The sequence below is a fragment of the Nymphaea colorata genome, chromosome 7, assembly GCF_008831285.2.
Source record: "Nymphaea colorata isolate Beijing-Zhang1983 chromosome 7, ASM883128v2, whole genome shotgun sequence".
In the NCBI taxonomy this organism is placed as follows: Eukaryota; Viridiplantae; Streptophyta; class Magnoliopsida; order Nymphaeales; family Nymphaeaceae; genus Nymphaea; species Nymphaea colorata.
The window spans coordinates 15,601,298-15,623,107 of record NC_045144.1 but is presented as its reverse complement, the minus strand read 5'-3'; the positions used below and the strand labels follow the sequence as shown (position 1 = coordinate 15,623,107).

General features: G+C 36.6%; 3 protein-coding genes across 11 annotated transcripts in view; 2 read left to right on the top strand and 1 right to left on the bottom strand.

Moving 5' to 3' along the window:
- Positions 1-6,673: 6,673 nt before the first annotated feature.
- LOC116258149 (fatty-acid-binding protein 3, chloroplastic) lies at positions 6,674-14,637 on the bottom strand. 4 transcript variants are annotated; one of them, XM_031635295.2, is made up of 6 exons: positions 13,915-14,627; positions 13,683-13,784; positions 12,694-12,849; positions 12,390-12,604; positions 11,675-11,848; positions 6,674-7,067 (listed from the first exon to the last, which is right to left on the bottom strand). In XM_031635295.2, exons 1-5 carry the CDS (start codon positions 14,084-14,086, stop codon positions 11,693-11,695), a joined length of 801 nt encoding a protein of 266 aa, XP_031491155.1. In that variant the 5' UTR covers positions 14,087-14,627; the 3' UTR covers positions 6,674-7,067; positions 11,675-11,692. The 4 variants fall into 4 exon arrangements, with proteins under 4 accessions (XP_031491155.1, XP_031491156.1, XP_031491157.1 ...); XM_031635296.2 differs by lacking the exon at positions 6,674-7,067 and adding an exon at positions 8,506-8,637; XM_031635297.2 differs by lacking the exon at positions 6,674-7,067 and having other exon boundaries at positions 11,537-11,848; positions 12,390-12,571; positions 13,915-14,637.
- Positions 7,074-11,398, top strand: LOC116258148 (receptor-like serine/threonine-protein kinase At1g78530). 2 transcript variants are annotated; one of them, XM_031635293.2, is made up of 5 exons: positions 7,074-7,421; positions 7,505-7,843; positions 7,970-8,224; positions 8,312-8,445; positions 10,539-11,398. In XM_031635293.2, exons 1-5 carry the CDS (start codon positions 7,286-7,288, stop codon positions 10,737-10,739), a joined length of 1,065 nt encoding a protein of 354 aa, XP_031491153.1. In that variant the 5' UTR covers positions 7,074-7,285; the 3' UTR covers positions 10,740-11,398. The 2 variants fall into 2 exon arrangements, with proteins under 2 accessions (XP_031491153.1, XP_031491152.1); XM_031635292.2 differs by having other exon boundaries at positions 7,970-8,445.
- Positions 14,638-18,025: 3,388 nt separating the features above from the next.
- LOC116258190 (pterin-4-alpha-carbinolamine dehydratase 2, mitochondrial) overlaps positions 18,026-21,810 on the top strand; it is a 37,829-nt gene continuing 34,044 nt past the window's right edge. Inside the window, exons 1-5 of one of the 5 annotated variants that reach the window (XM_050078691.1) lie at positions 18,031-18,197; positions 18,295-18,356; positions 19,637-19,710; positions 20,525-20,610; positions 20,710-20,833. In XM_050078691.1, coding sequence (XP_049934648.1) covers positions 18,153-18,197; positions 18,295-18,356; positions 19,637-19,710; positions 20,525-20,610; positions 20,710-20,833 — 391 coding nt within the window. In that variant the 5' untranslated portion in view covers positions 18,031-18,152. Of the gene's footprint in view, positions 18,198-18,294; positions 18,357-19,636; positions 19,711-20,524; positions 20,611-20,709; positions 20,834-21,810 lie in introns of all 5 variants that reach the window. The other 4 variants (XM_031635342.2, XM_031635343.2, XM_050078690.1 and 1 more) reach the window with 4 other exon arrangements.

Sequence of the window (21,810 nt, the reverse complement as noted above, 5' to 3'; positions counted from 1 at the left end):
TCATAATATCTAAAAATTGGATGGTACTGGCTCACTTACGATCGTGAAAAGTGCCAACTATTTACGACATACGGTACAGGTAGTAAAATTGACTGATGGGCGTTTAAGGTCATTCAACAAAAAGAACAAAAGAGTATGCTTTGACCCTAAACCTTTCGTGCATGAACTCAAAACTTTGAGGCAGGTTTTGAGAATATTGTTAAAAAGATTGGACTGAGACGAAATAAGGTAGAATGAATAATGAGGGCCAGAAAATATAGAAGGGATATGAAGTTGGACTGCACCGTGTGTGGGCCGTCCAACTGCATGTGGTCGGTAGCATGCAGATTCGAGCCGTCCATGTAGATATGTGGCTTCCATTTGGATGGGATTCAGTTTTTATTCGACTGGATTAGTAAGATTTTTTTTTTTTTTTTCAAATTCAACTTCAAACCGTTATTTCTGCAAATCCAACTTGGACCCAACACTTATATATATGTAAATACATCACTTTTTCATATTCCTGATTCAGATTTGGTTATGAAACTGAGTGCTGAATTGGAACCAGCTTAATAATCAGACAAATTTTTTTTTCAAATCTCACTAGATGGATCCAAATTCGAGTCCATGACTTGATACGTCGGACTCATTTACATTCTCAAGTGCAGGCTGCCTACATTTGTATAACACAAACGCACTCTCTCTTTCTCTCTCTTGACACTCTCTCTTTCTCTCTCTTAACGCAACCAGTTGGATTGGGTTTCCATTCTTGATGTGCTATCTTGATGGTGTTTCTTGTTGAGGAGTAGTATTGTTCTTGAAATCTGAAGTGTATGAGGTCTATTGAGGAGTAGTATTGTTCTTGAAATCTAGAGTGTCATTATGAGGTCAAGTAGATTGGTTCTTGTTCTCTCTCTCTTTCTCTCTCTCTCTCTCTCTCTCTCTCTATATATATATATATATATATATATATATATATATTAAGATTGAAGCTTGTTAGTATAGGTTTGTGTAACTACATTCTTTTTATTTGAAAGTTTAAACTAGTTTCCTTTTAAGTAAGGACACCCGGCTCCGCTCGGGCCCCCAAAAAAAAGGTTACCGGACTGGTTTGGGTGGACTCCATAATATTTTTAATATACATTTTATTGATTTTTATATATAATTATAATATTTTATTATAACTAATTATATTTATATATTATTTTATCTTAAAATATATTTTTTAATTAATCGAACCAAGCGCAGGCTAGGCTCAATTTTTAAGTGTCAGGCCAGGCCCAGGCCCGGGTTTTAGGTATCGGACTGGCCCGAGCCCAACTCCTTATCTTGTCAGGCCCGCCGAAAGCCCATGCTTACTTTTAAGAGTGGACAACCTTTTGTCATAGACAAAATGGGAACCAAGACATTATTTTAGGATTAAAATTTTGTAAGCTTTTGATTGGAGGTAGGTTGTAATAAAAGGTGGTGACAACTTATTTAGGTAAAAACTTGCTTTTGATCCTCTCAAGTCGATTTATATGAAAATATGGGTAGAGGGAATCCAAGGGAAGAAAAGATGGGTAGTAAGGGTGTTTAGTTGTCCAATGAAGAGAAAGGAAAATAAAAAGCTTTGTACCTTCAATCCCTCAAAAAATAAGAAGACACAAAAATATGACAAACTCTCTCTCTCTCTGGTCGGAGTTTGTGGCCTGTCTTGTGCAGGGGGATGTACATTTTGTCATTCGGCTGCGACGTCGTCCTTCATTTGCAGTTGGGTGATTGTGCCACTCTGTCTCCCTATTCTCTCTCAAATTTTGGTATTGATTTCCATTTTATCGGCTCTCTCTCTCTCTCTCTCTCTTATGGCCTGCATAAATTATTATAAATTAGTAAATATGAAGAATTAGACAAAATACTTTACACATGTTTTCGTCTTCAAGATTGTTTTTACATTGGCATGAGGGGTACTATTATAAACAAGCCTACTTTCTTAAACTTTTATGAATGGACAAATAAAGGCTTGATTTCCAAAGCTTTCCATCTTCAAAAAAGGAAAAAAAGGAAATTTACACCTCCATACATTGCTATTTCAAGTTAAAAGCTGAAGTGCTTCTTCACTTGTCTATGCTTTAACTTCAATCAATTTGATCATTCTAGAGACTGAGCTCCCAGCTGGGAGCTGTTGCCAGAAGTGAAGTGAAGCCTACATGCATAAAGAGATTAAAAAAAAGTGAGACTTCTTTCAAACTTGAAGTATAATTGGTTGCTTAAATGAAAACTTTCCAAAGCAAATAAAGGTTCCTCTTCAATTGGTCCATTCAAAATATTACAAATTATTTCAATTAAATTGTATGGAAGTAACTTCCAAACCTTTATTCCCGGGTGAGTGGAGAAGACCCACTCTTGACTCTCGAGCAGAGAACCGAAGCTCCCACACAACCTCTTGTTTCCCTAAGATATAAGGTAAATTTTCAATTCCTTGGGATGTCACCTGACCCTCCTTCTAATACAAGAAGTTGACGCTTCTACACTTGAAATGAAGATTAACTGCGTACCAGTTCGGGCGGAGCCAATGTAGGGCCCGCTTGGGCCCTGTCCTTACCTCAAAATTTTTTTAAAATAAATTTACATGTAAATTTAGAAAATTTTATTTGTTCTTTATAAAAATTTTGAAGAATGATATTTCGACCCTAGTCAAAATTTAGAAACTTAATTTTGGCCCCCCTCATGAAAAATTTCTGGCAGTGACGGGCTCCAATCCTTTATTTCTAATTCCAAAGAATAACTATATACCACCAAGGAATTGGAAATGCCATGCATGTCACAACTACTACATACATTAACCACTTAAACCACAATCACCAACGTCAGTAAATTAAAGGTTTCCATAGGCCACAATCACCAACCCTTCCAAATTAATCTTGATCTAATGCTTCGTATCTTCATATATGATATCTAACTACATGATATTGCAACGATTCATTTTCTGATGGGATGCACAGATGAAACAAGTGAAGTTACCAATGAAGAGGTTATTTGAAACCCCAACTTCTCACTTTTAAAAGAGCTCACCTTCATAGTGTGAAATTGCAAGATTTATGCGAATTGCTTAACTTTGGAAAAATGAAAAATGATATGCTTTTCGCCTTTTCCTCGACAGAAATATGGTTTTCTCAATACAAAGATATATTTCACAAAAAACCGTTGAGCTTTCTAATTGTTATTTTACTATAAAATCTATAAAACAAGGAGTTGGAGTATCAACATCTCTCTCTCTCTCTCTTTATATATATATATATATATATATATATATATATATATATATATATATATATATATATATATATATATATATATATAGTAAAATTTTGGGTTGTGAATGGGTGAGATCCGAATATTTGCCTGCACCATATCCACTCTATGTATAATTTTAGCTGATATTACCAATCCCTTTCTTCATGTGCAAGTGTTGATCTTGTCATAGCAATATTAATCGCATTTTTAATTAAATTTGACCACTAGATCTGATTTATGCAGCTAATTTGATAAAGTGCAAAATTTCTTTTTCATGTAAAAACTTGTTCTCCATCCATTGATAGAGTAATCACATTTTCTTGGCCATGCTTTAATTTTTCAGATGGCATCAATTCTTTATGGACTGGACTACAAATCACACTTGTAATTTTATGTGTTTAAATTTGTTGGTTTTACGTGTTGCTTGCATTTTGGATTGTAGATAAAGCTTTTAACATAAAACCACCTTGCAGATAAAACTTTTAGCAGAAACGTCTACGTTTTTGTTGTTAAGAGAGGTATACTCAAAATGTTTTTCGATCTCTAAAGGGGTTGGCGCAATGGCAACGGAAAAACTTAGATGAACATGGTGAGCAATGCTCATGTGTGGGCTTGAGTCAAGCTAGGGCTAGAAATTGCCCCGAGGGCCATGGCATAGCTAGTCAGTTAAATCCGACCAATCCGATCCGAAAAAATCAGATATGTTTAAAAAATTAATATCCAATTAAGAATTCAGATCGGGTTTAATAAATGGCATCCAATCGGATTTGGATATACATAAATATCCGATCAGATTCGGATCAGATTCATTTTTAGGCAAGTATCATGTATCTAATGCTATTAAATTTTGGAAATTGGCAAAGTTAGGTTCAAAATTCGAATTCAGATTCGGATATAAATATAAAAATTGGATTCGGTTTGGATTCGGGTTGTAAAATCAGATTTCGGATTTAGATTCGGATATGAGTTTTCTTTATTCAATCTGAATATGTGAATATCCAAAAAAGCGGATATGATTAAAGATATATCTAATCCGAATCCGATCCCTCACAATCACTTCCATGATCACAAAAGAGAGTGGTTCTTGCTCCTGCCTCGTGTCCACATAGCTGCTAACACAGAATCACATGCATGGGATTGCCTTCACGTTCAACTGGTATTTAATTCCTTGTGCTAATTGCTGGACCCAGTGAACACCACGGAATGGTTTTCTACTAATTAAGAAATTGGATTAGATTCGGATTTAGAAAATTGCGTTCAATAGGATTCATATTTGAATAAATACTCAACCAGATTTGGATTTGCACTGAATTTTAATTAAATATCCTATATCTAATGTCCATACATTTCAAAAGTTGGTTCTTAACATATTATAATAAAGTTTGGGTTGGCTTTAAAAGTCGTATTGGGATTCTGATTTGAATTTTGACGTTGGATTTAGATAGAATTATAATCACATTTTTCTAAGTCTACTAGATCAGACAGCAAGTCCAATCTCTACTTAATTCACTTGTGCCACCTAGGCATACCAATAAATTCGATTTAGACCAAATATCTAATCAAACCACTTTAAAAAATCGGATTTGAAACATTAAAAATCATTCAGACTTAAGTAAATAGCCGATCAGATCAAGATTAGGGTCCAGATTAAATTTTAAGAAAATATATTATCTCTAATGCCAAAACGTTTAAAAGTTTTATCTTAACATGTCCTAATGCAGTTTGGATTCAGTTTAAAAGTTAAATCCAAATGGGGGTGTGAATCTAAAGTTGGAATCAGATAGTGAATTCCGCGATATGGTATTAAATTTGTTTTCGGTTTTATTGGGATAGAAATTTCAATTCGAACTATATGAATATCTGAAAAAGCAGATTATTAAAGAGTACATCTAATTCAAATTGGATTCATTGACATCTCCAATAACAAGTTAAGTAAAACTTTTGACATTTAAAATACAAATTTGTGATGTAAATGTTAAGTAGACGGCATTTGGATAACAAGGATTTTTTTTCCCAAAATATCGGTGATATTTTGTTCCTGACACATGCCCTGATCTAAACCGAGTCAGCTGTAATCTATGAAGTCCACAGAAAACATGTGAAGGTGATAAAACACTCGATGGCAGCCTCTTTCTGCAACATTACAATCAGAAAACTCTCTTTTAGGTCTAATATTGAATGCTACAGTTCGTCAGAATCACATCTCTCAGGTGTTGCATCACAACTTGCCCTCTTGTATTTCACACTAAAAAAAAGATCTTTGTTTATATATATATATATATATATATATGTGTGTGTGTGTGTGTGTGTGTGTGTGTGATAATTTTAGTAGCGTTTTAGTTATATATATATATATCTTTTTAGTGATAATTTTCAATGAGGGCCTTAAATTAATTTCACTTTCGTGGCTCAAACCCCAACTTGGCAAATAGCTGTTGAATGCAAGTTTACTTTAGTAATCTGCTGCCCATCATTAAATGATCAGTTAAAGTGAAGTGTTGCCTTTAATTTTTGCATGGCAGGTGAGGAACTTTTCTCAAATTGAAAGGAATAATACTGAAACATACAAAAGCTTCGTATTTTACGAAGTGAAGTAAACTTAGCCACTGTCAGCAAAATTGAGGCTAATATGTGAAGGGGAAAAAAGAGTCTGTTTTCTGGAAAAAACATATCAAGAATCCAAGATGAAGTTCCAGTCTTTAGTTAAAAATCAACTGAATTGAATAACAATATTACATTTTTTTCAGAAAGTAAAGATATATTTTTCTACTTGAAAGAGCAGTATTGAAAACCATAGAGCTTTGGACCTTGCAAGATGATATAATGTACCTTGAGGTTTATGTATATTTGAAATTTATCATAGCCTAATTGGGCAGTAAGGTGACTTACACTTAAAGGGTTCAAAGTTCAAATCTCATAGTTACTTTTACACTTAAAAGGTCCTCTTTTACACTTAAAAGGTCCTCTGACATGTAAATGATGGCAAAAGATAAAAATATATGATGGCAAAAGATAAAAATATGTATAGGTTCACCTAAATTCCGAAGCAACCTAAAAGATTAAAAGTATAAGGGTATTATTCATAGAGATTTTACTCCAAAGACAGTTTCCTTTAAATAAATATTTTAAGAAACTAAGAAAACTGAAAAACATATGAGCATTTTTCTCTTTTTGGAGACGAATAGTCAAAGGTGAGCACCTAAACGAAAGCTGTCCCGGAGGCAACAACGATTCACATGAACCGCGTCGTGAAGTAGGTAAGAGAGATTGACATCTCAAGCCATCATCTTCGTGCCACGTCTCCTTACACACGTTGGTAAGAACACAGATGACTTTCTTTGAAATCCACATCTGACTTTCTCTAAAAGGATCCACATGCACGAGTTTCATGCATAGACAATCGCAGGTCGCAACCATGATTGGCTGCCCGACATTTTGGTATCAAAAGTTGAAAGTAATGACAAACTAGCACTTTATCGGCCGCATTCACACCTCTCTCTCTCTTCTGTACATGAACCTTTTGAACTTCCTTGAATTGGTGTTTGGAAGCAAAATTTGTCTGTTTTCAGCAGTCCAGGACATGCTTTGCTCAATACATTGACCATTTTTCTTATGATGGTACTTCCTCTTTCCATTCCTTCTCATTAGTTCTTCCATCTGTAAGTTTGATTCACATGTATGTCTGCTGCTTGTCCTGTAGAAGAACACGATTGGCCATTTATATGACGAGGAGGTCTTCTCACATTTCTTGTTGAATATTCAAACTCATAGCCTTTTTGGTCTCGTCATCTTTCAGTCATATATTTATCAACCTATTCAGTCACACACAAACAGAGATCACTTAGTTCAGCTTAAAGACACTGTGTATTCCTGACAGAGTTCTTGGGCCAACAGAAGAAACTGGTGCAACAAGAGTACTTAGTTTCATACAAGAATCTTGGAGAAACAGCAGAAGAAAGCACCGGATGCAGCAATTTTGACAGTTGAAATTGTTTTGTTCGTGTTTGTATGCAAAAAGTAGATCAGCAGAATGGGAAACGCTCGAATACTAGCATTTTACATAACAATATGCTGTGTGGCATTCATCATTTCCAAGATTATCATATCAGTGCTACTTTACTTGAGATGGTGCAAGAAGAGACTGGTATTCCAGGATAAAATATCAGGTACGTGAAAAATCTCACATTATCTCTAGCATTTTTCTGTTTGAGAACTCTGCCACAACAGATCTGAGTACTTTGCATAACAGGTGGGAAAATGGTGATCTTTAAATCGTCAGTCATGCGGTCACTTACCTCTGAGGCTTTCCTCAAAAAGACAATGAAGTTATCAACCAAAGACATCATTGGATCTGGAGGTTATGGCACTGTTTACAAACTTATCATAAATGACAACATCTCATTTGCGGTAAAGAAGCTGAACAGGGACTGCGTGGAGAGGGATCGTGGGTTTGAGCGGGAGCTTGAATCTATGAGTGATATCAAGCACAGAAACATTGTTCCTCTTCATGGGTATTATACTGCTCCACAGTTCAACCTTCTGATATATGAACTTATGCCAAATGGAAGTTTAGATGCGCTACTTCATGGTAATTCTTTCAAATTATGACCTTAATCCTCCTTTTCTATTTGCTTTCACTTTTTAAAGTTTCTATTTTTGCTTTTTCTATACTCTTTTATTCGTTTCTAAGTTTTAAACTGCAAATGTGGTGCAGGAAAATCTGGCAACCGGAAACCCTTGGACTGGCCGACAAGGTATAAAATATCACTAGGATCAGCTCGTGGGCTAGCATACCTTCATCATGACTGCATTCCTCATATAATTCATAGAGATATCAAATCTAGCAACATATTGCTTGATCAAAACATGGAGCCTCGAGTGTCAGATTTTGGACTTGCCACACTAATGGATCCAGACCAAACACATGTATCAACCATTGTAGCAGGCACGTTTGGCTACCTAGCTCCAGGTAAATCTCAACTTAAATGCCTAATCATTATGGTCTCCTGCATAACCATAACCAGCGGTTCATCTGCTTTCTTTCTCTTCTTAACAGAGTACATAGATACGGGAAGAGCAACTGAGAAGGGGGACGTTTACAGCTTTGGTGTCCTGCTGCTTGAGCTTTTGACTGGAAAGAGGCCAACAGATGAAACATTTATAGAGGAAGGCACGAAGCTCGTAACATGGGTAACATCTAAAGCTCCATGCCAAACAACTCTAGTCTATGAAAGAAAAACTAGTAGAAAAGGCTCTCTTGTTTTTTGTGTGTCCTACCTAGTTAATTTCCGGTCGGCCACATGGTAATGGACTGACAAAATTGACATAAAACATCTTACTGGATGTTGAGATCATTCAGAAGAGGCGTGTCAGGTCAATTATCTGTACAAACAAATAACAGTAGAGCATTACAGTTGACACCACTACAAAACGAAGCAAGCTTCTATGATCTGTCAGAATAACATATGATAGCAAGCAAGAAATCCAGCAGAAAAATAAAGAATTTGGTTACTCACGTCTGGTCACATTAAACCTAAACCATGAAAACTTAGTTCTTGGTCAACACTGAATCCAAGATGGAAAGGTGCAGAAAGTAAATTTAGATCACATTTATGTGGTGTCCCTGAAGGACCTTAAATCCAAAGACAGCTTAAGGCTGGCCGGCTGGTAAAAGGAGCAATGATCTCAGCCAATTGGAAGCCCTCCAGAAAAATTTAAGGAACAAAAAGAAAGAAAACTTGGTGGCAGCATAAAGAGCTTCTCATTAGGAGGCATCTTTCTCTCTGAAGTTCATCATCCAATTGGTTTCATGAAAGAATTTTAACCATAGCAATAGAAATTGTGCTGTACAAAAGTGACAACTACCACTGTGGACAATCTTGCATATATACAATATATTTCATCTAGGGACCTAACGTTTGTTGCTTTAAGTAGTGAAACAAACATTGGAAACCAAGAGTTTCTCATTCAAGATAAGCTCAGATCCATCGAAGGTTTTGGTTCAACAATTTGAGTCCCACAAACTGAGGCTTAAATTAGTTTCATTAACATGTTAGGCTCAAGCTTGTTAGTTAACCTACAATTTCTGACAACCGATTTGCCTTAGTTTCAGAAAGTGTTGTTTTGATCCAAACACATAGACAAGTTCACTAGTTTCACTAATTGAAAGTTGTTCGAATGCCACATAAAACTGACTTTCCATTCTCATGGCTCTTGAGACCAGTGAGCTACTTTTTTTTTCTCATGTCTTTATCCCTCTGAAAACATTTTCCTTAGCAATACTTCTGATATTACTTTATTTTGTAGAAAAAATTGTAATTTAGGGTTGAATGACTTTCTTATCATTTCTATTGGTTCTTCTTTATACACTTTAGATTTCATTTTAAAGATGATAATTATATAGTAACTGTATTTTGAAACTTTTCTTCAATGGTTATGCTACTTGAAGATGTTTTGTTGTGAGAACTGATCGGCGCTTTCACAATAAGCCCTTCTGAGCTTGAATTTCAAAAAACAGTGTTGCACTGGTGACTTCCTTTGAAGTTAACTATAAAGTATAAGGTGTCAGCAAGAGAGAAGGAGGGAGAGAGGCATAGACAGAGAGAGCAATACCTTATTGAAATGAATGCTGAAAAGAAAAGGAAGAGATAACAAACAAATTTTTTTTTCTTCATCTGTTGGTCAAGAATCTACAGACTGATAGAATTAGGTGGATATTCATAGGTTGGACCATAGCCGCAAATATCATTAACAGATTTTAAACAGCAAGGTTTCTCTCGGGTGTCTTTTGGCAAAATTAAAAATCCCAGGAAAGATTCAGTAATCTTTTTAGAAAAGAAAAAACCTAAAACTTAGGAACAAGTAAAATAAATGAAACTAATAAGAAACATAAAAAGTAACTTGATAAAATGATAAAAATGATGTTTTAGCAATGATAGAAATGAAAATAAACAATGTAACTTGACTTTTAAAATTAAAGCAAAAAATGACATAAAAATAATAAGAAAAGAATGCAATAAATATGTGAAAAAATGCAAACATTTTGGAATCTTAAAGAAAATGAGAAAAAGATGTTTTTTTGTCGTTTTCATTTTTAAAACGTTTCTATTGGGTTTTTTTATAAAGATGCATTTTTGTAACCATGGGTTGGTTGGACTTCTAGTTGAAACCAAAAAAAAAAAAAAATTTATTGCATGCTTCATGCCCATTAAGAGAACAAAGGAAATGGATTTTTAACTGTTTGTGTGAAATTAATCATTGAGAAGCTAATAATGTTTTTGCAGGTGAGAGCAGTCAGAGAAAGCAAGAGGGAAGAATATGCAATAGATGACGGATTAGCCTGTTCTCCCATGGAGGAAGTCAAGCAGGCATTTGATATTGCACTCAGGTGCCTGGAACCAGATCCATCTCAGAGGCCAACCATGAGTGAGGTTGTCAAAATGTTGGAGCAGATCAAATCAAATAAGGAGTCTTTCAATGCTTGAATATGATCACAATGCAAAGAGTTCAGTATTGCTGTTAAGCAGAGGTGTTTACATATTTCCTTGACTGGTTGTAGGACTTAAAATTTTTGAAAGACTGGCACCTAATCTCTGACTTATCTCTGTACATTATTTGTTACCATACCAGTAGATATCAGACGCATGAAAACTTAGCAACTGAGTATCTGATCTAACTCTGGTTAAATATGGTTTATGTTCTTACTATGCATTGATAAATATGGTGCTAACTGGGGCTATATGATGAGATATACTATGCCAAGGCTTCATCAAGCACCATGCTTATAGATCTTGAACATGATTGCTGCACCCATTGACAACATAGTTCTCAACAACAGTAACCTTAACAGAGATACAATTACTTGTTGCTTGAACACCTTTATAAACTTATATTTCATCATAAATCAGCTTATCCTCCTAGAATCAGCTAAGCTCCGAAAATGTTTGAAGTTTGAACATTATGGTGCAGTTTAGCACCACCCTCTCTTACACAATTGGTTCGAAGTTCAGATGCATAGTACTATAGCTACTATCAAGTGCACATAAACGAGTGTCGAAGTAAACCCTCAGAGAGTCAGATGGTTATTCTCATCAAAAAACACAACTTGTTTCCCTTATTAGCCTTACACAATAGATGGTAATAAATGCATATGTTCACCATCTATGTTCTGTTTATGTTTTTTGTTCTTATAGACAAATAAACTGCCTCAACATGGGGAAGCCGTGCAAACTCCACTCTCCTTGAAACTATTGTAATGGTCATAACCTCTCCAGATGAATACTTTTGCTTGAATATCATCTTTAGTGCAGGAGAATAAAGTCAAACATGTCATAAAAACACAAGTTTACACGTGTTCAACTCCAAAAAATCTTAAAACAAAATTTTGACCAGCTATAACAAGAGGAAGGACATCACTTACATCGAGGCTACACAAAATTCATATTAAACTTGCCAGACCGGATGCCACTGACTTCTTAAGAGAAGGAGAAACAGGATACTCCCCAAAGTAAACATAAAATAGTGAGGAAGAAACATTGGTCGAATCGATGGTAGCATCAACATTGAAAGGTAAACCATCAGCTGAAATAGAAACCTGCAGACAAGAATGACATAGATTATCTGCTGTTAGTCAATCGTCAAAAGCTGAGACCTGGTCCACATTTTAAAGGTTGAGTTGTTAGCAAGGACAAAAGTTCATGCATTTAGTGAAACAATGGACAAAATGCCTCCTGGTGGCTGTGAAGGAGAATGTCACTGAGAAATCAGTTTTATGCATTGAAGGGAAGAGGCAAGTTTTGCATGCCACCTGTATCTTTGTACCGTGTACCAAAAAACAGGATTTAAAAACAGGATTTGGTAACTACCACCCAGTGCACCGCCCATACAAAATCCAGCAATTGGCAACAAGGATTTTCCAAATCAATGAACACTGTCCCAACTTCCAGTTTCTAAAGAGAAAAGGTGGACTTCAACAATATCGCAACCTTTTGTCGAGTACCAAAAAATAAAGAGAAACTACATCTTCAAGATTGTCATATGGACTTCAACCATTTCCGGTATGTATAACGTTTATATTTATCCTTGAAAACTAACGGGAGGGACGAAGGAAGATAGAGAGAGAGAGAGAGCATTACAAGCATTTGAGATGGTTGGACCCAGGTGAGAAGAATAACATTCCCTTGCTTAAGTGGCCGCCCTTCAAAGGTTTCACGAAATTTAGACAGTGCAAGCTCATCAACAGGGGTCGGTGTTTTGATCCTCGGTGAGATGGCATCGTTTAGAGCATCCCAGAATGTTCTGCCATCAACATCACGAACTAATACTATCTTAATTGCTTTCTCCAATGGTGCTGTTGATTATAATCCATATTCCACAGATGTAACTGACCTCTTTCTCAATAACTCCAATCAAGTTCATAGCAAAATTTGCACGTTTTACCTTCAAAAATGGAATTGAAAATTGAGCCATCGTCTTCAATTTGAGTGGCCGATTTTCCTTTCCAAGCTGATAGTTCTCCCACTGTAGCAGGTTGTAAGTATAGGCCGGCTGCATAAACTTTCACTCCGATGATTGCAAAGACTTTCTCCCTATAGCCTAGAGTTTTAGTTCAAATGAGTTAGTGAAACCAATAACCACATCCCTTTGTGCAGTTAATAAAAAAACCATGCACCAAAAACTCAAAAGATTAATAACAACTAAGACCCTCATTTTATATCATTTATTATACTTTAACATGCTCAATAATTTCTCGTCATAGTTAATACATATTTCATGGTTGTAAATTTTTTAGCACCACCAATCGAGGGCAGCGCCTGTTCATGTTCAAGTATCGCACACATTCCTTCCTCATGGTTCCATGAAAACTTCTTTGCAAATCAAGGGACGATTCGTTGGCAACCTCAATTTGAAAAGTGGTCTCTCTTAACACTAAAACGTGGCTATGTATTTATAGAAAACCACCATTTTCCATCGCTTCTTATTCTTCTCAATCAATTAAATACAATTAAATACTTCTTTACTAACATTTAAACTTGAACCCCTCCAGAGAGAAGGATCGTCCATCCAAAGGAAGGTTCAACAATCTATGACCAACTGTATATCAGATGGCTCTTCCTAGCAGCCGACCAAGTGTTCTATATGTAGTCTGTTTTTTACCGAAAAATCTGTCGTTTGTTTAGTGGAGAACACATTTTCCTTTTGACTTTGTTTTTTTGTCTTGATAAACTCAATGTGGAGGATAGTGCAACTATGTAGGTTAACCAATACAGATTCGAAGAATCATTTTATGGTAGTTCCAATACCCCTCTTCCTTACGTTTCTGTATGAACCAAATCAACCAAGAACCACCAACAGCAAGATATTCCTCACACTAAGGAACCAGACAATGTCTGGACATAATTAACCGTGACAAAAATAGTCTCTGCTACCTGTTCCCAACAATGTCAAAGAGTTGAAGCCGCCTGGTACAGTGAGTGAGGTTGGAAACTTAACATTGGTTGCAGGTTCAACAACAAACTCTTGGGTACCAACTGCGCCAATGGAAACAACAAGTCAAAACTTCAGGCTCAATCCACCCTTAAGGTAGAAGGCACAAGAGGCAAGATCAAAACAAACTGAAGAAGATACAAGGGAGAAAGGAAGAAAGATGAGAGGCATAACCTGATGCTCTTAGCTTTGTAGAAGCCAACGACCTCGTCATGAATGTGTTGTTCGAGAACGAGGACCGAAAATGCAGCGACTCCACAGCAGAAAAAGAAATGCTGGGTCTGGAAATGGTGGGTATGCCGATTTTTGACGTAAAAGGAACAGGACTCACAAGAATTCTTGCCATTTTTCTGTGCGTTTCAATCTTTTAGCAGTTCCCACCCGAGAGAAGACCCTTTCCACATTTCTTGGCACCTAACGTTTGGAAATAAATGCTATGGCAAATTTTAGCAGCAGTATGACTCTCTCTCTCTCTCTCTCTCTCTCTCTCTCTCTCTCTCTCTCTCTCTGATCTGGGAAGGGAACAAGAAAATGAAAAAGGGTGAAAAGGAAGCAGCGTCCTGATTGTGAGAGCCACATTGGTAGATTTTGTCACGATCAACACCACATTGGTAGATTTAGGATAAGAGGAATGATCTCCGGACAGGTTCAGCAAACTATTTGCGTGGCCGTAGTTTGTGCAGTCTCGCATTCTGTCACTGCCGTGGGACCAGGGAGGCAAGCAGAAACTGTAAGAACAATTGACAGACATACGCCCGACTTTCCAAGAGAACCAAGACAAACAGAAAGGTAGATAAATTTGTAAACAGACGGAAAGAGATAAATTTGTAATGGCCTTCTTTTACAAAGAAGGCTGCGGATCAGGTTCTCCTATGGCCGCCGCAGTCATGGAGGTCTGTCTGGATATCAAAACATACGAATATTCGTAGGTAATGTCGACCTTTGGGTGAGCGGGGAGAAGTTTTAGTCTGGTTGAAGGCCAAAACCCTATCCAACGTAAATATAAGGATTGTTTTCCGTCGTTCCAACCCTTTAGAGAGGGGTTGTATATCGTGATTCACTGTCACAAAGAACCACATTGCTTGCGTCTAAGGTCTTCACTGCTTTGGATTTGAATGATATTCAAAATATGCCTTCACACCATGCGAGAGCTAATTATAAAAAAAAATAGCAAACAAAGTTGATTTTCATGGAATAAACATTCGTGAAACTTTTTTACTTTTTAATTCAAAGTTAAGGGTCCGACATATAAAGAAAGAAAATCTTGTTTTTGTTCTTGGATTAGCTCATGATAATAATTGTTTACTTGATTTTGACTCATAGTGGGTTTCATGTGAAAGATCCACCGAATAGAATCGTACTCTCTTAGGAATAAGGTCTTATACGATCAAGGACATAATAATTCAAGTCTTCCTGTTTAGATTAATTTTTGCTTTTGATACTTATAAAAAAATGTTTGGTATTGTATGTTGGGGCCCTCTAGTAATAAGGTGCTTGAAAAAATTAAATGTCATGACACTGTATATACTGGTTTAATGATGACATTTACTAAGAGACAATAAGTATTTACATGTTTGGTAGGTTTTGATTATTCGTTGAAGTTGCTAGAACTTATGCTGAGATTGGTCAGTTTGTCATTTGTTGATCAATTTTTTCATTTTACTTATAGCGATGTCAAAAGATTTGATTTGGATCTGATATCTGACTAAACCACGTGAAAAAAAAATCGGATAAATTGATATCCGATTAACAATTCAGATTGGATTCAAATATAAAAGAATAACATCTGGTCAGATTTGGATTCAGATTTTAAGTAAATATTGTGGATTCGGATTCAGATTTGAGTCAAATATAGATTTTCAATAAATATCTTATTGTCTATAATGTGGCGGTTTAAAATTCAGATTTGGTTGTTGATCTAAAGTCAGACTCGGATTATAAATTCAGTATTTCAGATTCGGATATGGTATAAAAATTCTTTATCGGAATTCGAATATGAATTCAAATCTGAATATATAGATATCTGAAAAATGCAACTATGGTAAAGTATACATCCAATTCAAAGTGCTACTATGGTAAGATATACATCCAATTCAACTATGATTCATTGACATCTTTATTTACTTGGTTGTTTCTCATTGAATAGGCTATATAAACCTTTAACACACTTTCATAATTTTAAGATCATTGTTGAAATACTTGAAACTCAAAATATTAATATGTGCATAGCCATGAAGGAGGTAAATTCCTTATTACCTGTTCCTTAAAATTCCCTTGATCAACGTGGGATCAAGCACCGTTGTCCTTAGAGGTGGGCATTAGGCCGGGTCAGGCCAGCCCGAGCGCCATTTTGACAACCCAGGCCTAGGCACGGCCTCACTTGGTTCAACCCGAGCTCGGGCCTGAGCCTGGCCTGATTTTGTGTCATGCCCCACCTGACCCGGTCTAGGGGCCCAAAAGCCCAATGGGGCCGGCCTGGTGCCCACTCCTAATTGTCCTACTTTCATTCTCCTTAGTTAAACGGAATTATTTAGCGTAAACACAGGCATGCATAAAGCAAATTTTCAGTGCATGCTTACTTGAGTAATGATCTTTGGATTAATGTTTGGTTATCTATATATTTTATGAATATTCTTCTAAGCCGAAATTTATAAAACAAATCTTGTATGAGTTTTATTTTATTTTTTTTAATAAAAATTTTTGCTTGCAGGTTTTGGCCCTTTCTTGGTCCCTATTTCAATTATAAACAAGCTCCGAAGTCCAAGACCTCTGTGTTTAGTGTAAAACAGTTACATTTGCTTTCACCCGACTTCAAGGAAAGTATTTTCTCTCAAGGCATGTTGTTTTCTAGAAGAAGTTTCACGTATAAAGGCACATGAAAAGCTCTTATAGATCGTAAAATCTGCCTCATGTTCTTAGATTCAAATGCATTGTATTGGAGTTCTACCAAAATAACATATAATTGCCACATTCAACTCTAGTGTGGATTACTAATACATAACAGGAGTCATCACTGAACTAATAAGCACTAAGCACCTTTGCTTCTTACACCAGTTTTCACTATTGACCGTGTAGCCTACCGCATTTAAGAACACAATGGAGGAGGCTTCGGCACTTGAAGATTTGGTTGGTAAATTCGTGACTCGGACTCGGATCGTTTGAAACTGAGTCACGAGTTAGAGACTTGGCTCAGCAACTTGATTGAGTTAGGTCATAAATTTTTGTAGTAGTAATGTTTTTTATAAATAGGAGAAGAAGATAAGCTTGTCGGGACTTTTATGTTTGATTTTTCATCACCTAAAACTAATAACACTTAATATGAGTATTCATAAACACTTAATAAAGTTTGTGTTATTTCACAATTCAAAAACATAACAAACTTTACTATTCAGCATAGTTGACGATCTGAAGTAACTCGGACACATGCTTACGACTTGGATTGGCGGGTTTGCCAACTATGTTTCAAGGCTCAATATACACGAACAATGTCCAAGCTCGGGCCCAGGTCTGGGCCTAGTCCAAGTTGCTCGGGCTTGGCCCCAACTGCCAAAATGGGACTTGGGTCCGATTTCAAATCCGGTCAACCCAGCCCGATGCCCACCCTTACAAGGGACAAGCTCCCAACTATGTGTTTAAGTTTAATGCGGTCTGGTAAACTTTCTTTTTATCATCGAACCAATTCATAGAGTACCGTTGTTGCATTTATTTTTTTGAGTCTTTATTGCATCATTGTAAACACAATTTTATTTGAGTGTATCTTAAAACGAATGTTGCAGTTATGTTATCACAATCTTGCAGTTGCATGATCACAATCACAATGTGTTTTGTCTGACTGTTTATTGTTTCTTAGTAAATACCATTATATCATAAAACTAGTTCATACGATGTCGTTGTTTCTTTTAGATTTTGGAATGCTTTTCGCATCATTGCAAACATAATTTTACTTGAATGTATCATGAAACAAATCTTGTTGTAGTGTTATTTGATCAAAATTTGTCGTTGCCAATAAATGTGAACCTTGATCCGGGTTTGGATTTGGGAACAAATTTATCATTGTCGATAAATGTCGGGCCTGAATCCAGGTTTGGATTAAGGGATAGGCTTCCGACCATTTTATGTTAACGAAATTTAACATAGAGATAAATGTCGGACCTGAATCCAGGGTTTGGATTTAAATCTATTTATATAAAATCGAATTGAGGCGAATATGATAGAGACTTAATTCGACCCGAATCCGGACCGTTTGGATCCGTGCCCCGGCAATCGCGAGAGGAGGGTGGCGGGGACTCGAGGTATGGCGATGTTTCGTCCAGCGTTTGTGGGAGTTTCCACGGTTCGACGGATGCGTGGCTCTGTGAGGCGGTGGCCGTGAACCGAATCGCTCTCCGTGAGTTTTTAGCGACGACGCCAGAATGAGTGCCGCGTTGCGACCGCGACTCTTTCTTCGTCTCTCCGAGGTCCTCTCTCTCCGTCTCTTTCTTTCTCTCCCCCTAACCCAACCCCCACTCCAATCCCTCTCTCTCTCTCTCAAGTTTGCTTTTGATTCGGTTGTAGATTTGGAGTGGAATCGAGGGCCGAAATGTCCACCAATCCGCCCTCGGAAGCCACGGATTGTGGTACTTCTCTTTTTTGAATCGTTTCTGTTTTTTCTTCCTTTTCTGAATTTTGGTTCCTTCTGGTTTCTTGTTGGGTGCTTCTTGGTAGCTCTGGCTATTCCTTCTTCCAGAGCACAAAATTGCGTTCTGGTCCGTTAAAGTAAATGATGGGAATTATCTACGTGGTTGGCTAAGGCCGACGAAGTTCTTCGAAGCTCCTTCCGAAACTGGACGTGATGAAAAAAGATTACTCGGTCATGTTAAAACGAATGTGGCGACGATCTTATCTTTTCCGAAGTCATATTTGAAGTTTAAAACTACAGTACTAAGATTTTGCATGGTTTTGCGCAACGCATGTCCTGCCTACCACAAGTTGGCTACTGTAGTTTCTATCGGACAGAAAGGTGCCATATTGGTTCAGAACACAACCTGGACTGGATGATGTGATAAAGAGGCATGTGCACTCAGACAACTGTACCAGGTCCTCGCCTGAACTACTTTAATCACGAATGTACAGTTCTAAAAGATATTGCAAACAAACCAATGAGATTAGACGCATTAGGATAATGTGAGCAGTTTCACTTCCTTGCCCACAAAATTTGAGGAACTCAAGGTGATCTTTTTTGTTTTTTTATTAATCTGAAAGAACAATTACGTTCCACATTCTGCGGAACCCCATCTTCCAAGTAAAGGATGCTATAGGAACCATGGATGTATAACAATTACATTGTTTTACTTGTAATGCTTTGAAAAGGTGTGTGTCTAGTGAGAGATCAACTGATTCTTTTGAATAATTCCGTGTGGATATTCAGCTCTTTGGTTTTGGTGGCCTTGGTGACTGTAATTGAAGGAGTCACAACGAGTTTTCCTTCTTTATGAAATGTTAAATTAGTTGTAATTACATGTAAAAGGCATGTCTCATCAGATGCCAATACCTTTTCAGGTTTTCAAATATGAAAGTGCTGCTTAGAAGCGAATATGTGGTTAAACTATGGGTATATCCTAACGGATGAAATATTATGTTTTAGTTGCTTGATTATCCTTTCAGAACAGAGTTCTTAACATGGCCAGGTAGTCATGGAGTTTTTGTTTAAGTTTTGTTGCACATGATTTTGATCATTCCATTTGTGGTCTGGTCTATGACTTTGTTTTTGTTAAAGCTTTTCCGTTTTCCTGGATATGGGGCTGTATATAACTAGACTAGAGGCTTATAATTCTTCCTTTGTTATTCTTTGAGCTCCTTTCTCTTCTTTGATGTTTCTTGGAAGTGAGTTGTTCTTATATAGACTTGGATTTTTAAGTGACATATTTCAGCTGAAGGTCCTGTCAACTAGGAAACCGCCATCTCGGTTTTTTGGAAGCTGTCAAGCTAAAGGTGTGCGAGGATTTTTTTCTTTCTTGAAGGTTTTCTGTACACATCCATTACTCAACATTTTGATGATCCTTGCCTGTGAGAACCACTCTATATTATGCCTCCAGGATTTAGCCAACCAAACCGTTGTTGCTTCGTTCATCTTTTCTGTAGCCTGTTCATCTGAAATTTATTAAGGCATCAAGTCATGATTTTGAAATCTTCTTTTGTAAGGACTTTTACTACGTTAAGTCATTAACTAGTTTATGTATTTCATTCGTCCAATTGTTTTTCATCATACTTTCATGTTACTTGACAACTCAATCTGTCAGTTGCTTTTCCCTTGAAGCATATTATGTCTTCTTTACAAGAAGTCCTCGTTTTTGTTTTTATCACCTGTACTGGGATGGTTGATTCATTTAAAATAGACATGCATAGTTTTGTTGCTCTCTTCTAGTGGTTGCATTGCAATATAGAATGTCTTGGTTCTGTGAGGATCTGTACACTCCCAACGACCCATAATTGGCTAAGGTAATTCATTTTATGATGACATCTTGTGTTTCAGCTGCCATGCCACCCATGTGTGCATGTTGATTTGGTATCAGAATATATTTTTTATATGGTGGAATGTCTTTCATTTATGAGAAGTTATGGTGCTGGAGATGAATTATATTGCACACGTTCAGTGATACATTCGTCTTTATAACGTGATTAAATAACCATTATTCATTTAAGTTTCCCGCTACTGATCCTTATTACATTTAAAATGTCTACTGAAAAATTTGCTTCCCTAAATGAGTAGAAGTTCCAATATTACTTTTTTCTTTGGTATTGACAGCCTTGTCAGAGAAGAAGTGTGTACCATGTGATTCAAAAGACCTCCATTCTATGACAGAAGAATCAGCATCCGAGTTAATTCAGAAGGTATAACTTTTATCTTGAAATTTTTGATCTGTATGGTGTTGGCATATCTTTTTGAGAAACAAGAGGTAGAAAGAATGGTGAAATCCTACAAAACTGTAGGTGCCAGGATGGAATCTTCAAAATGAGTCAGGTGTTCTGAAACTGCACAAATCATGGAAAGTTAAGACCTTCATCAAAGGATTGGAATTCTTTCAGATGGTTGCAAATGTTGCAGAAGCTGAAGGTAGCTTCTTTTTCTTTTCATCAATCTATTCATTTCACGGCAGATTTTTCATATCAGGTGAAAGAAATTCAATTTTTATATTTGTTGTCTCCTATGATGCATTTGCAATGATATAACCTGGTTGAATATGTTTAATTTATTGTTCTGGCACTGAACTGGAATTCTAAAGTATTGTTCCATCAAAACGGATGCAAACCTCAGATACAAAACATGTGAAACATACTCTTACATGCATATGAGAAGGAATACGTGAACTCAAGGGACACTCAATGAATACTGTCACTGTTTCTTGAGCTATTCTTGTTACTTGAGAAGAGGACATCCTATTTTGCCTGTTCTGGGAACAATAGAACAGGACATCCTGTTTTGCTTTCAGGGAATGAACCAATTATTGCTCATAAATTTCTGTTCAAGGTTGCTTCCAGATCCATCTAAATGAACTTCTTGTTCATGTATATATGTGTTGCATGAAATTCTGCATCAGGGATGCCTTTCTGTTGCTTGTAATAATTTATAGTGCTTTGATTCCCTATGCTGTAGTTGAGAGTCTTGAGACATTGTCAACCATCCAGTATATCCTAGTTGAGCTTTACCTGTGATATGGGAACATTATTCGTTAGCTAGAGTATGCTGTTCACTTTTAGAAAACAAGGAAGAAACATATAGTCACAAAACCAAAGATCTCTTGATACCTCTTGATAGAGATTGTTGAGAAACCAGGAAGAGAGGAAAAAGGTCAGGCATATGTACAAACCTATGTCACATGGGTACGGGTGCAGGTACAGACTATTTTAAAAAAACTTGGGTGCGGGGTATGGCCGTATACACACACATATATATATAAAAAAATTACAAACATAATAACATATTCACACACACACACACACACACACACACACACACACACACACACACATATATATATATATATATATATATATATATTTGTTAGAATATGTTGCTGTGGGAACCGGGTC

Bases quoted from the DNA above. Each gene is read 5' to 3' on its own strand.
- LOC116258148 (XM_031635292.2), top strand. From the start codon at position 7,286: ATGGGAAACGCTCGAATACTAGCATTTTACATAACAATATGCTGTGTG. The intron at 7,844-7,969 runs GTAATTCTTTCA...AATGTGGTGCAG, and splicing joins TTTAGATGCGCTACTTCATG to GAAAATCTGGCAACCGGAAA. The intron at 8,446-10,538 runs GTAACATCTAAA...ATGTTTTTGCAG, and splicing joins GCACGAAGCTCGTAACATGG to GTGAGAGCAGTCAGAGAAAG.
- LOC116258149 (XM_031635295.2), bottom strand. From the start codon at position 14,086: ATGGCAAGAATTCTTGTGAGTCCTGTTCCTTTTACGTCAAAAATCGGC. The intron at 12,850-13,682 runs GTAGCAGAGACT...CTAAAACTCTAG, and splicing joins TTTGACATTGTTGGGAACAG to GCTATAGGGAGAAAGTCTTT. The intron at 11,849-12,389 runs GTAATGCTCTCT...TCTTGTCTGCAG, and splicing joins TCCAACCATCTCAAATGCTT to GTTTCTATTTCAGCTGATGG.